This window comes from Manis javanica, chromosome 13, assembly GCF_040802235.1.
Source record: "Manis javanica isolate MJ-LG chromosome 13, MJ_LKY, whole genome shotgun sequence".
In the NCBI taxonomy this organism is placed as follows: Eukaryota; Metazoa; Chordata; class Mammalia; order Pholidota; family Manidae; genus Manis; species Manis javanica.
In genome coordinates this window covers 55,442,967-55,458,552 of record NC_133168.1, presented here as the reverse complement: position 1 = coordinate 55,458,552, position 15,586 = coordinate 55,442,967, and the positions used below count along the sequence as shown (strand labels likewise).

At 37.0% G+C, this 15,586-nt stretch overlaps 1 protein-coding gene across 4 annotated transcripts in view; it reads left to right on the top strand.

Moving 5' to 3' along the window:
- Positions 1 to 14,667, top strand: part of MAP3K5 (mitogen-activated protein kinase kinase kinase 5) — a 208,858-nt gene extending 194,191 nt beyond the window's left edge. For all 4 annotated transcript variants that reach the window (XM_036994706.2, XM_036994714.2, XM_036994708.2 and 1 more), the window contains 5 exons: positions 7,018 to 7,261; positions 10,698 to 10,810; positions 11,534 to 11,646; positions 13,209 to 13,285; positions 13,960 to 14,667. In XM_036994706.2, the coding sequence (XP_036850601.1) occupies positions 7,018 to 7,261; positions 10,698 to 10,810; positions 11,534 to 11,646; positions 13,209 to 13,285; positions 13,960 to 14,020 (608 nt within the window). In that variant the 3' untranslated portion in view covers positions 14,021 to 14,667. The remainder of the gene's footprint in view (positions 1 to 7,017; positions 7,262 to 10,697; positions 10,811 to 11,533; positions 11,647 to 13,208; positions 13,286 to 13,959) is intronic.
- Positions 14,668 to 15,586: the final 919 nt, after the last annotated feature.

Here is a 15,586-nt window from a genome sequence, read left to right as displayed (position 1 = left end):
GTCATTCTGATACACAGCCAGGTCTGGAAATCGTTGGTCCAGACAGATCCCAGCTACGTTTGCAGTAAGATACAAAAGAAGTAGTGTTAACGAAACAAGGTTTTATGGAGTAAGCGAGAGATGTATTCATGCTGTAAGGCACACTTCCAAAATATTTTGATAGTCTACCTATTAATAAAAAATTTTAAGCAGAGCTCTTCCACCCTGTGTGTGGTCATGTTTGTATGGAGGGAGAGATAGATAAACAGGTGACAGATTTGCATACATAAATTTGAAACATGTTCTATTGTACTAATTTATATGTGTGTTATAAAGCATTCTAAAGTAGAAATTTTAAATAAGATTAAAATGAAATATTTTAAAACTTAGGTTCTTTATAAATGGTACCACAATCTCTTAGGTGGCCATCAACTCTTCTGCATTGTGAAATTTCCTCTCTTCTCTCATATACCTTGTCTCTGAGACTGGAGGCAGCAGTGTCAAACTTTATCTTAAACATTAATTAAGATCATTTGTTCCTTATGTAAGAAAGAAATGAGAAATTCAGATATCCCTGAACATGCTGTTCCTCTGTGTGGAGCACACCTCCACCCTTCTTTCCTCCTGCCATGCGCTTCCCCATTCTTCAGGTCTCAGTGTAAAAGATGCCTCCTCAGAGGGTCCTGAGCCACCATGAAGCCTAAAGTCAGCTCCCCTTGATTCTCTGTCCTTGGAAATGGTTCTTGACATTTGCCACATCTGGAACTATGTTTATTTTCTTGTCTAATGACTGTTTCCCTCACTGGAGGGTAACTGTATCTGTTTTATTTTATTCTGTGCTGAGCATATTGTCCAGCACAGTACCTGGAAAACAATAGACACCTGATAAATATTGGTTGAAACAATAAGTAAATGAGTTTTACCTTATTATAACAAATAGGGTAGAAAATTGGCATAATTCAGAAAAAAAATTCTGAAGAGGCTTTGAGATACAACTACCAGCTGGATATGAACATAAGGAATGTAATGCTAATGTAAACCTAATATAATATGCTAAAGAAGTTAACCAATACTTACATTTAGATGAATTATCATTGGGATAGACTTGAAGGTGGGGAATGTACTATAGAAGGGTGAGGCAGAGTAGTGACCTAAATTACAAATGACAGAATGAGGAAAGGAGAGAGGGATTATGCTTTGAAGTAACTTAAATATCACATAAATGGTTTGTTAATCTAATATTTTATAAACTGCCTTTTAAAAATTGATTACCTAAATGCCATCAATGGCTTATATCCTGGAATAGAAAAAGTATATCAGTGAAAACCTTTTGTGATCTGAATGAAGTGTGTAGTTTTATTAATGTATAGTACCAGTGTTAATATCTTAGTTTCAACAAATATACTATAGTTATATAGGATGTATTGGGGCAGCCTGGTGGAAGGTATATGGAAATTCTCTGCATTTTTGCTGCAGCATTTCTAGAAATCTAAAATTCTTCTAGAATAGAAAGTTAAAAAAGCACACTGATTATCCCACTGTAGGAAAAACACTGGCAAGTTTAAGGAGACTTACAGGGAGAGTGCAGAGAGGCATGCCATCTCCCATGGGGCTCCCACGGATGGGCACTGCTTGAACCCAGCCCATGCACGGAACAAGACACATTCTTTATGAAAAGGGTTTGCTAGCTCAGGAAAGTTATTTGTCCTTCCACTGTGAAATTCATTTCTTTGAGGCCACTAGGAGTCTCAGATGACAACTGAAATTACTATTTGATAGCATTTTTTAAAAAGTGGAAATTTTGGAGAGTTACACAGAGAAAAATTTTTTTGTATTCTTCTCAGAGTAGGGGAAGACATTATGCACTGTACACCAATAATATTAATGATTAAATACATGAACAAGATGAATGGATTTCAAGCAATCGAGAATTCCATCAAATTTCCAAATATCCACAAAGATTTTGTTATACAGTTAAGCTTCAAAGAAGCCATATTAAAAATGCCTGTGTTCATATTTCTCTGATAAAAAAATCCTTTTAGATGACAAAATACTATTAATTTACTAAATTTTGAATGACATGCAAAAGAAAATGACAAATTTACAAGTATACCATCATTAGTACATGTATTTCCTAGATATGTCTACTGAGAGGACCCAGATCTTGGTTTCTAAACAATGTTCTCTAATAAGAGGAATTCAAACCCCTTGGAGGAAAGGTCGGTTCCAGGCCTGGGGCATGGGAAATACAGGATGAGCCTGGAGCATTGTGGTGCCCAAGAGTAAGGAAGCACCCCGGAAGGATGGAGGCTTAATGAAAGGATGCTGGAGACCACCTGAAGGGGTTCCCCAAGGTCTGAGCCAGCACAATTTGAACCATAAAATAAGATAATAAAATAAAAGATTATAGTTCATAGATTAAATATCTGTGAATTCATACTGATATAAGTAATTGAATAAGTAAAGATATAGAGAAGCGCCAGCTTTTTGTTATAGTATAATTCAAATTAATAAATGTAGAAGTAATAAGGGAAATAGAAAATCACCACTAGGCAAATACTAGTGAATATTGTAATAATGATTGCAGGCAAGACCCATCAGTGGCTGCTAAAATTAAGAGGCTGAAGAGTGATGAGAACAGGATATTTGAATGGTCTCAAAGTATCTCCCCACAAGATATTTACTAATTACCAAGGGAAAGCAGTGCCTTTACAGTGGAGGAACCTGGCAGACACCCCTTTGCCAAGTGGTCCAGGTAGGAATCTCTAGTAATAAGATATATCATCTGATTCCTGATAAGATGCTCTGAGAAGGCCGTGGCCTTTGTGATAGTCTCACCAGAAATGTGTAGCCTCTGCCTAATCATGATGAGACACTGGTGAACCCAAAACGAGGGACATTGTACAGAATGACTGACCAGTGCTCCTCAAAAGCGTGGAGGTCACAGGAGATAAAGAAATGCCAAAGTGTCCTCACAGATGGGAAGAGACTAAGGAGACATGACAACTGCAGTGTGGAATGTGGGATCCCAGTTCAGCAAGCAAAAAAGGACATCAGTGGGAAAACTGGTGAAATTCAAATAAGGTCTGTAGTTTAGTTCATGGTATTGTAACAGTGTTAATTTCCTGGTTTTGATAATAGTGCTAAAGTTGTGTCAGATGTTAAGTTTGGGGCAAGCGGCCGAAGGGTATACAAGAACTCTCTACTATTTTTGCAACTTTTCTGCTATTCTAAAATCATTTCAAAACCGAAAAGGTTCAAACTTCTTTCTTCCAAAAAGTGCGCAGAGAACAGAGAGTACAGTGCAAGCCCCTTAAGAGTTTTTTTCTCAGGCTATTTTCTTGCTCATCAACAAGAATCAGCCTTTAGATGATTGGCAACGTTGAATATTTGTTGTTACTACCCAAGCACAGCCTGGCTGTGGGTTACAAGACTGGGGGAGAAATGCTGAGCATGGAGACCATGGTGGCAGTGCTGACAGAGAGAATTGATAATGTAGGCATACTTCCTATATAAACAACCATTTTTAAATTGTTACAACACTTGGTATTACTGCCAACTGTTAGGCTGAATCGGTCATGCTACTCGTGCTTACATTAATGTAAAATAACCAGCATTCTGCACCGTATGAGGAGCTTAATGCAAGTATCGTGCACTGTGCTGACGGGGACTGTGATCTTCTTTGGCATCAGATATACCTGTGTTAAAGAAGCTTGGTCTAGTTATTTTCCTCTGGGGCAAGAACCAGTTGAGGTGGAGGATGGGAGTAGGGACGTGGGAATAATACTGTTGTTTACTCTTGCTGTTTTGGAAACATGCCCCAGCTCTAGTTGCCCACTCATGGGCTTAAATGCCTTTCACCCGTTACAGGTCCCCTGAGTCCTTACCTTTCTCCTAACACTTGGCTCTCTCCTGACAGCCCGCTCTGCTTTCTGTTCTCCTCAGAGGGCCCTGGGCCACCACTCAAACTTCCTTCTCTCCAATGCCTTTCCCCCTTTCTCCACCAAGCCAAGGCTTTCTCATCTTCCAGAACCCTGCTTAGGCCCTCCTGACTTCATGAATCCATCAATGAGTAAAGCACCACTAGATTTACTTATTGCAAATGTGCTTGAATTTACCCCTTAGCATTCTTAATACACATACCTGTGAATTGTATATGTAACTAGGTCTATACCTGAGGCCATCTAAGATATTTTTAGCAGTAAGAATGTGTGCTTATAATTTCATGGTATCTTTGTACTTGCTCTTATGGCTCTTGTGCCTATTTGCCCTAGTTCTCCTTTAGGTCATCTCTTTGAGGACAAAGACCAGATGCTCTATCTCATTTGCATATTTTACAATGTGTAATTGGCTGGTGTGGACTCAGGGAACCACCATGAAAGACCAAATTAATGATGTATTGTATTTGCTTATCATTTTCTACTTTCTTCAAATTATTTTAGGGCATTTTTCAGTGATTTACACACATATAAAGTCATAATTTATGATAATTTAAGTGAAAATAGGGTTATATAAGGGGATATTTCCATATAATAATATCAGAAAATTTTCCCTCCCCAAAAGTGAGATAATCCACAGGACAACAAAAGGTTTTAATTGTTTTTAATATTTTAGTTCAGAGAATGTAAAAAATATTTAAGAAAAATTTTAGAAAATATTAAAAGGCCTAATCTCATGTTCTAATTTAACCTAGAATTATACTTTATTAAATTATTTTTAAAATAAGATAATTTTGAATTATTTTCTTCTAAATCCAAAAATCCCAGTAGGACAACTCTTCCATTCTACCAACATTTTTTGAAAGGTTAATATGTCTTAGCCCCTATTTTAGGTGCTGGGTTCACAAAAATAAAATACCTGATTGTGAGTCACTCCTACTGTAGAAGAATTAGGAAATGGAACTTTGTAAAGAGAAAAGAGTAATGCAGAAAGTAGCGGTGGAGTTTGGTTAACCTTGAGAGAAAAAGAGCAAAGTTGTGGAGAAATTGAAACCCTACTCTACTATTGGTAGGACTGTAAAATGGTACAGCCACTATGGAAACCAGTATAGTGGCTCCTCAAAAAATTATAACTTGAATCACCATATGATCCAGTAATACCTCTTCTGGGTATATATCCAAAAGAATTGAAGGCAGGATCTCAAAAAAGAGATATTTGCACAATCAAATTCATAGCAGCATTATTCACAATAGTCAAGAGGTGGAATCAGCCCAAGTGTCCATTGATGGATGAATGGATAAACAAAATGTGCTGTGTATACTTACAAAAGAATATTTTTCAGCCTTAAAATATTATAGTAAGTGCAATAAGCCAGTCTCAAAAAGACAGATGCTGCATGATTCCATTTATAATTAGGTCTCTATAGTCGAATTCATAGAAACACAAAGTAGAATGGTGGCTGCTAAGACAGGGGGAGGAGAAAATGGGGAGTTATATGGAGTTTCCATTTTGCAAGATGAAAAAGTTCTGAAGGTGGGTTTAATGCAACATGAATATACTAAACACTATTGAACTGCACACTTAGAAATGGTGGAAATGTTAAGTTAAATCTTGTCATGTGTTTTTACCATAATATAAAGTAAAAAAGTGAACAAGGAGAGAGAAAGGAAACCAGGGCTATGTAAGAAGGGCACGAAGAAGGGCACTCTGGTTTTTGCTATGAGTTCTTTTTTAGATTGTTGTATTTGAAGTGCCTTGCCAACAGGAATATCTAGCAGGTATTCAGTGTGACAAGAGCAAGACTAGTAATGAAGTTTGTCATCCACACATTATACGGACTTAACCTTCACAGGCTTGAATGAGCTCAGCCATGGATTGTAAGTAGAGATATACAAAAGTGTGGGATAGAATTCCAGGTTCCAGCTTTTAAAGGACAGATAGTAGACAAAAAAATCTTGGAAGAAAAGGAGCAGCAGCTAGAGATTTAGAGGCCAGTCCTATACATAGGTCTAGTACAGTAAGGGAAGAAAGGTCACTGAGGAGATCTGGCCATGAGCTGGCCTTGGTGGCCTTGCGGTGGGGGCTGCACTGGAATGGCAGGACGGGGTCCTCCCTCACTTCTCCTGCAGCCCTCTCCCGACACAGGGCTTCCCCTGTTGCTCAGGAGTTCTCAGGCCAGGCATCGGGGAGTGGGTGAGCCCTCAGGAAATCCAGATGAAATGTTGTAGGAATGTGCTTTACTTCTAGGAAGAATCTCCATGGCTTTCATCAGGTTTTTGGGGGTTCTGGGATCGAAAGTTCCATGTGCCATAGCATGGAAGATCCAGTATTTCTGCTGCCCTGATTTCACTTAAATTATGAATGTAATTCCCTTTTTTTCTGGGCCATTTTGAGAACATAATCACAATTTAGAATATTTTTCTATGGGAAGACATCATCCAAGTTCTGAAGCGACATGCATATGAATTCATGTTACACAGTGTATGTACGTTGAGAGTCTTGCAACTTTTGTACTCTAAATTTCAGTGGTTCCTCAGTAGGTTAGAGTAGGACCACTAAAAGTCAATCCCAAAGTCAAAAAGCAGTCTTACTAGAGTGAATGTAAGCATGTGTGGTACTTACTTCCCCTTGATCCCCTTACAGTTGGAATGTGTTCAGCAAAAAGCACTCTGTGTACTTACTTTTGTGTAGGTAATTTCTCTATACTTTAATTTCCCCATTTCTAAGCAAGTTGGTAGTTGCCAGATATTATATAATCTAAAAAATGAATTTTACTTGTATACACAAAGTTTTCTATCTTAACAGATTTTTACATAATTGCCTTTCCAATTTTAGCGTTCGTCCCACAGATCTTATGTGCAGTATGACCGTCTTTCTTTCTGTTTGAATTAGATACTTCTGAGTTTATACATGCTGTGAATCTTGCAAATGCACTGGAAGAACAAATCCAAATTCATGTACAGAAATCCATCCACACTCTTGGAAAAACAGTTTGGAGTACATGTCTTATTGATAGCAGGGGAGATGACATTCGTGTCTTAAGAAATTAAAGCAGTCATATTTTATTAATGACACTGTGGTTGATATTATGCCTAATAGAACTGAGGCCGCACTTCAGCCTTGCATCTGAGAGTGATACTGCTGATCAAGAAGACTTGGATGCAGAAGACGACCATGAGGAACACCCTTCAAACCAAACTGTCCGAAGACCTCCTGCTGTCATTGAAGATGCTGTGGCTACCTCAGGGGTGAGCACGCTCAGTTCCACGGTATCCCACGATTCCCAGAGTGCTCACCGATCCCTGAATGTACAGCTTGGAAGGATGAAAATAGAAACTAATAGGTAAGTCTTACTCTGAAATGGATGGTTTCCTTTTTGCTTACTTTTACGTAAGTGCATGTGTTTGGGGTCTGCTTTAAAGTTTGGTCCACAGAAAATACAAAATATGGTTCCTTTCTTCTGTTAAAGGATAAATTTGATTTAATAAAACTAGAGAGACTTATTTTAGTGTCTTCAGTCAAATACATTTTCTGCTTCTACCAATTCCAGCCACCTTCAGAACCATTTCTTTGATCACTGCCTTACTACCAAGTGCACTGAGATTTTTGTGGTAACTTAGTTGTAATTTCCTAGACCATGTTGGACACAGACTCAGAGCAGCGTGTTCCTTCTGACAGATAGGGAAAAAGAACAGAAAGCCCATGTTCTTGAAAGCTCATGATTTGGAATATCAAGTTCTTTCAGGAGATCTCTTTTCGAGAGAAGATAAAACTAATGGTGCAAAAGCTTTGCATTTTGAACCTTGAAAGAATGATGTTTTGACCACATTTATGATTGTATTTTATTTTGAGTATGCTGTGTCATAGCTGGAGCCTAATTGTTCTTTGAGAATTTGGTAACACAGAACCTACATGATCAGGTTATTAAACGAATAGTGAATATTTCCTGTTCTTCACAGATGTTAGCATGATAGTCTTTCTGTTTGAATTAGATCCTTCTGAGCTTGACTTCAAGGTCTGACTCCATGATTTATAGCTTCCTGTGCTGGCTGTAGTTGACATGTGGGCAACTGACTTTATGACTCTGGGTTTATTTACAGTGAAAACATTTTTTTTTTGGAGTGAATCAATAAAAGTTGTTCAAATATTTAGAAACCTAGTAGAAAATTCTAGTTGTTCACCAGGGAGATAAAACATATTTTATTTCTGGTCATCAGCTTAAGTTTTTAAAGTGAAGCTTGAATAACAAGCTTACTACAAGTCACACAAAGCTCATCCTATATTCAGAAACATGAGTTTTGGTTACATAATAAAGTAAACCCACATATATCTTTGGATTTGCATCAACAGATCTTTCTGAGTAAAAGGAAAGTGGCTTTCTGACTTTATATCCCGGTCTTGTCCTCTGAGACCCAGCTCCCTCCTTACCATCTTTACTACTTAGTAGAAAAGAGTTTGAGTCTTTTCTCTTCCGGGACATCCGTCTAGATCTGTGTGTCCCTTGTTTCCTCCTCTTCTCAAGAAGTGTCCAATTTTGACACTCTATCCATTACAGCAGGTGCTAACTTTATTTCCTTGTCTTCAGTTTACTTTATGTCACCCAATCTCGGGTGGAGTTATTTTTATACCCCTCTCTGACCTCTCGAGGAGGAAGTTCACTCATTACTGTTTTGGTCCAGCACCACCACTCCTCCTTCTCCCATGACTTCCAGTCAGAACGATATAGACAGTAAAGCTACTTTATTTACCAGCGAGCTGCTGTGTTTGCTTCTCCGGCCCTTCTGTCTACATACCCTGGCTTATGTCAACAGGACCTGCCTCTCCTGGTCGCAGGCTTTTCCTTCTCCCCTTGGCCCATCTGAGTTACCCTGCCTTCTCTCCACGCCACCTGCGGTCCCCAAGTGCTGCCCTTCTCCAGCCACTTTCTTCAAATCATAGCTTCTCTTTTCTGAGGGTTTCAGCTAGCAGAAGGCCTGCCCACATCTGCACATCTCTGTTGAAAACTAGGATTTGCCACATTTCTGTATTATATTAGGACATAGTTGCATTTGCCAGGAGCCCATACATTTATGCTTTTTCTCTACATATTTACACTTACATCTGTGAAATGTGCAAGATTGTTGGCCTCCTTTTTCTTTTTCTAGCAATATCTCCCACAGCTCCTCTATCACCCCCAGAAAAAAGAGATTAGGCATAACATTCACTTCACCTATGGTTCAAAGAAAGTTGCTTTAGTACAAGTACTAAGCAATGGAAATAAGAGGTTGGTCATGTCTATATTAGTCCATGTAATTTCCAGTTGGGTATTACTTGATACAAAGAAGGACATATATTGCAAATGAAGTTGGGTGGAGAAAGTAACACAATGGCTTTAAAAGTATGTTTTACTTACATTTAAGTATACGCTTCCATAAAACATTCTGAAAATAATACTCTTCACACAAGGAATTGGAACAATAATACAGGACAATAATGCAGACTTAGTTAAAGTCTAACCCAGGAGTTGCTGACTGATTACCTCATTTCCCTATCTTGAAATTCTGAAATTACCCACTCCCACCCATCCAAGTTAAAAAATTGACCTCAGGGCAGAGCCTTGCCAGAGAGTCTTGGTATCCAAGGATTTCCCTACTAAGAGAAGACAAAGTAAAAGTAAAACTGAAAAACTGGATATGTCCCTAAATTATTCTGAGAGCTGGATTTGGGACAGATGAGGCCGCCTGTCAATACTGTGCTTCCAGGTAAATTCTGGCTTTTAAAGATAAACAAGAAAAAATATAATCTAGATAAACAGAGATTAAATTCTAGAAAATTTCTCCGTGTTCTTTAAGAATACTTCTGGAACAGAATCTGGTCCTGAGTTAAATCTATCCATACTCAGAAAATGAAACAAATAAGGTTGTTAAGAGTGAACTGTTGGCAGGAATTCATCTTGATGACCTTATGAATAAGTACGTACCTGAAGTTGTTGTAATTCTGAATATAAGTCACTCAAAGATAGTCTTAAAAAAATCAAGCACCTCTCTTCATAACATGGAATGTTTTTTCAGAGAACAGTGTTAGAAACAGTGAGTAGGTTACCAGTTGGCTCTCAGTTGCATAGTGAACCTTTCGTGGGTAAGAACTATGTATAAATGATATCTTAGTTTCTTCTTGTTTCTTTGAAGAATGTATCAGATGCCAACTAGGAACTGAATGTACCAGAAACACAGCTGTCCTTTTACTCACTTCTCCACCCCCTTAGAAAGGAGAGGAATAATAGTAACAACCCAGCAATAACCATTAACGTTTACTGAGTACTTGTTATGCACCATTTACTATAGGCAACCTCACTTATAGTTCTCTAACAATATTCACAGTTTAAAAAAAGTGCTACCTTTCTGCTTTGATTATTCTATTACCTATATTGACCAACTTTTTTTGACAAGGGGCCATACATGGAATATGTCAGTCTGTTAATACCATATATATGTCAGAACAACATCTCTGAAGATTTTGGCAGACAAATGGGGATGGAAGTTTTGAATTCTTGTCTGGAAGCACACAGTGTCCTCTAGAGCTTGTTACTCACATGGGGACTGTGGTCCAGCCACAGAAATATCACTTGAGAGCTCAGTAGAAATGCAGAATCTCCCTGTGCAGCTACCAGACCAGAATCTGCATTTCAATGAAATCCAAAGGGCATCTGTGCCCATTATAGCTTGAGAAGTCCTGTCTAGAAGGTCACTCTAACTGCTCCACCTTTATTATTCTGTAACCAAGATAATTTTATTCTGCAGATTGTTGGAAGAATTGATTCAGAAAGAGAAAGAATTACAAGCTTTTCTCCATCAAGCTATTGAAGAAAAAGAACAAGAAATTAAAAACCTGAAGCTTAAGTCCCAACCAATAGGTGAACAGCACAACATTTTAAAGTAATACTACAACAAAAAAGCTGAGAAAGCCAACAGGCAGTTTTATTTCATGGCTTAGTCAGTGTCTGTCATTTGTACCGTAACTACAAGTAGGAATTACTTTTTTAAAATATCCAATCTTAAATGTAGGAAACTATCATGTCTTATAAGTGCAGTAAAAATAAGATGATTTATAGTCATCTTTTCCTGAGATTATGTATTATTGAGATAAAAAGGGCTCTCCACTTTTTTTGGATCATTATTCCTTTTTAAAGATTTTGCATTAAGATTACTAGAATAAAACAGTACTCTTTTTGTCATTTTTGTATTTGTATTCTGTGTATTCTAGTTTTTCTATATGATTAAAAATACTGGGAAAAGAGGATATTATAATTATGTAATTTTCTGCTAATTATGCTCATTTTTGTTGCATAAAAAAACAGTGTACCTTTATGCACCAAGTTTATTCTAGGAAACTGTAAAACTGATATGAAAGTGTAAGGTGGGAATATCATTATATTATTGCTTCTGACTCTTCATTTACTACTAGATCCAGCAGTCTTTCAGAGTTTTATTTATATTATCACTTATACTCCCAGTCTCAATTGTTTCTATTAATTATTTTCTGACAGCGAAATCTTTTAAATACCGATAAATGTCTCTGATGACGTCTGTTAGGTGCAGCTAACAGTGTCCCTCTTTATGCTCCGATTCTGTTGCAGATATCCCCGGACTGCCTGTGTGTCACCTCAGTTCTCCTGACACAAACACGGAAGGTTCCGAACTTACTGACTGGCTGAGAGAAAATGGAGCTGATGAAGACACTATAAGTCAGGTAAATACAACTACCTGTGGGACACTCTTTCACTTCATCTCGTAAGGTTGAGGGCCTATTATGTGCTAGGTGCAGGGGAAACACTAATGAGGAGCAACTCAGACCGAGCCCTGTCCCCCTGGGGCTTAGCCTAGGGTAGGCGGATGATGCTAATAATCCCACAGGAAGAAGTGTGATTATACCTTGATATGTTCTATGAAGAAAAGGTTATCAGGCATTAGAGAAAGAGGGAGAGAGAGGTTGGGGAGGGTTCTCTGAGAAGGTGTTGAATGAACTGAAGTTTAAAGAAATTTGTGGGAATAAACTGGACCATCTGTATGCATGTGTAGGTCAGGGAAGGCAGATGAGAAGGGGGAAAATCGTTCAGGGATTGGGATGCAGTATGTGCAAAAGCAATAAGGAGGTTAAAGCTAAAGCTTTATGGTTCAGGACCTCTAAGAGTCTTTATATTTTTTATTTGAAAATAAGGAAAAGTAGAAAAATCAAGACAGAACTAAAGCAAAAAAGGGTCTTCTGGTTCTAATTCTCTCTTTTGTTAACTTTTTATCTCTCTTGGGACATCATTAGACTCCATTGGACATCCACTGTTTATTGATACTTAATAAAATCTAGTTAATGAACTTATATCAGAAACACTTTCTGTATAAACCATATTATATCTAAAATAACCTAATTCCTCTCTGCTCCTTATAGACTTTGTAATCATCACGAATAGCATTTATGTTTTAAGATTACATATATATACAATAAAATGTTATATTTTTTATTTTATAGGAAGGGCCTCTTAATATGATATTACATTGATTTCAATTTTATATTTAAATTTTTTAAATAGCTAAGAATAAAGATGTCTTTCTTCTTGACTCAATAATTTATAAGACCACTAAATATAATTTAGGGTCTCCTTAGAAATCTGCATTTTACAAGTTACTACTATGTAAATTTAAACAATTCTCTGGCCTATGGAAAATAATGCATCCACTCAACTTTTCCAAATATTTATCCCTCAAACTGAGACTCACATTACAATTAAGAAGTAATAACTGATAACTAAGTCATTACTCTTTTTTATTTAGATTTAAAATTAAAAGCTTCAGTTTAAGTTGAGGGCTCTAATTTTGTAGTAATTAGTAGGAAGTTCCTTTTATAGCTGCTAAAATAAGTTCAGACATTAAGTGTAAGCAGTAAATTGCCAACAATACCTTTTATCCACTTGAGAAAAATAAAGCTACACAGTACCAGACCTCTTAAAAGCAAACATTATCTATGAACAGCACAGGTAATTACAAGTGAGTTGTTATTTATTCATTAGAAGACCATTCAGAAATTCTGTGTTGCTTGTAATCTTGATGCATTTGTAAATCATATGGATCCATTTCTTGGTATTTTATAATATTTTGTAATATGGGTGACTTTCTGCTAATAATTCCAGGAGATTTTAGTGGATTTCCTTTTAGATTCATTTTTAATTATTGCCAATGTTTGCATGATGGGTAGAATTTGCTATTTATCAAAGGTGTCTGAAACTTCTTACTGTTGTGTGTATTATACTTTCTCCACAGTTTCTGGCTGAGGATTATTCACTAGTGGATGTTCTCTACTATGTTACACGTGATGATTTAAAATGCCTGAGACTAAGGTACCTCTTTTCCTTCTGTTTAGTTGTCATGATGGAAAGAGCACTGGGCTGAGATCAAGAAGTCTGGGTCCCTAACTAGCTCTGCAATCCTGGGCTGAGCTCTCTGGTTTTCAGTTGCTCAGGGTAAACTGAGTTGGTTGGACCAGGCTGTTATTGGACATTCTAATAACTGTTATTTCTATACTAGTAAATGCAAATCAACTGGAAGAATTTTCTTGGTATCAGGCTAAGGCCATGCAGCTATTTTAAAACTGCTTTAAACATGCCCTAGTTTAGTTCATGATGGTGTCATACTTAGAAATATTAGGAAGAGGTGCTGATTTCCCTTCCAAATACCTGGTATAATCTGATACAGTTTCTTAATAATAGTTTTTGCTCTCAGGCCACACATACTCATGTGAGACCTACTCACAGAGACCTCTATAAAGACATTCTGAAAAGTGCTAAAAATATAAAATGATGCTTTGAGACCTGGTAGTTTGTGGGAGTGGAAAGGAAAGACACAGAGAGATGATGAGAAAATATATACAAAAAGAATTCATAGTGACTGATAAGATTTTGGGATCTTCATGTTCTGATCAGAGTAGCTAAAAGCTAAGAAGTCAATTTTTTATTTCAAGGGCAGTGTTTGAAATGAAGTGTTCTCTTCACTGTGTTCTTGTGTCTTTAAACAGGGGAGGGATGCTATGCACACTGTGGAAGGCCATCACTGACTTTCGAGACAAACAAACTTGACTATCGCTCCATTTGCTTCAAACCTTCCTTGGAGACTCTAAAAATTAATACAGAACTGATCTTCTTAGGGGAGGGAGAATCAAGAGAGAAGAGAAGGAAGCTGCACTTTAAATCCAGTATTTGTTTACTCGTGTTAAAAAAAAGACAAAATACACTGAAAATTCCTAACTGCTTCTATTTCTATAATTGATAAGGACTCTTCATAAGGACTCTCAAAATAATCTTAAACCTTAAGATATTTAGGATTATTTTGGTCTAAACATTTTTATGGAAATATTTTTAACTCAGCAGCTATTGCACTTCAACCAAATGTTTATTTCACACAAAATGAAAGTAACATTTCATGTGATTGTGCATCACTGGAACAAAACCAAAATGTGACCATATCTTTTAGGCTTATGTGTGTTTGTAATATGCTCTAATAATCTGAGTAGAAATGCATAATTTCAACTACTGTATAAAGTTCCTGTTTTTTTTTTAAGTGTGCAGACTCTGAGAGCAATGGTTTTTACTTAACTATCTGTATTAATTGTAAGATTGACTATATTTTGTAACTTAAGTTTCTGGCCGCTAGTACATTCGAGTTGTTTATGTACCACTGAACTGTACCAGTTGCATATGCCTGAATTATAGTAATGTTAGCTTGTTCTAAAGCTATCCATTGTGTCTCTCAAAAGTAAAAAAAGACTCTCAACACATTGTTTTGATACATCCTAAAGAATCTTATTTTGTTTTGACAACTTACATAAACTACTATGTTAAATTTCCAGTAATTTCTATAATAAATAGGATCTGTCTCCTAGTCAAATAATCAAAGAACAATTGATATCCAAGTTGTTCCTCAGGGCAGCAAAATGGTAAGAGAGAGGGCAAAGAAGAAGAGTAGAAAAAGAATATGAATGTCCATGTATTTTTCTCAAGGCCCCAAGTTGCTGGAATGATTATTGTGTATCTCACAGGGTCTGTTTTGCAAATAGCATCCCAATGAAGAACTACATTTTCTACCTCCTTAATTTTAGTTCTCACATTTGAAGTAAATATATTTATTTTGAGCTTAATATTATATTTTATAAACTTGCCCATAGTAATAGGATGACGTCTGGAGCTCCTAGATGAATGAATGAGATAAACAAATTTCTTAAACACAGAGGAAACTGTTTTTTATACAACATAGAAATAACAGAGTTGTTCGTGTAATCATGGCTGACCCATATATTACAGTCTTTGATAAAACAGGAGTCATCTTTATTTCTATGTGAGGTACAGCATATTTTAGATTGTGTTAGATTATACAGAATGTTATCACCCGTATCTCCTCACTTAGAACTTGCAACCAGAGCTGCCTCTTTTTCCACATCCCGATCCTGAGGACAGATAGTTGCACCTTGCATCCTGTTGGCAAGTTCGAAGGAGGTGAGGTTTAAGTTAAATACGTCATTTCACTCATACTGAAACACAGGGCAACTTCTCCTAAGCCACAGTTCATCTCCCCATTTCTGATGGTCAGATGCTTCTTTTACACCCTATACAAGATTAAGCTACCCATCTTCCACAACTCTTGAAGAA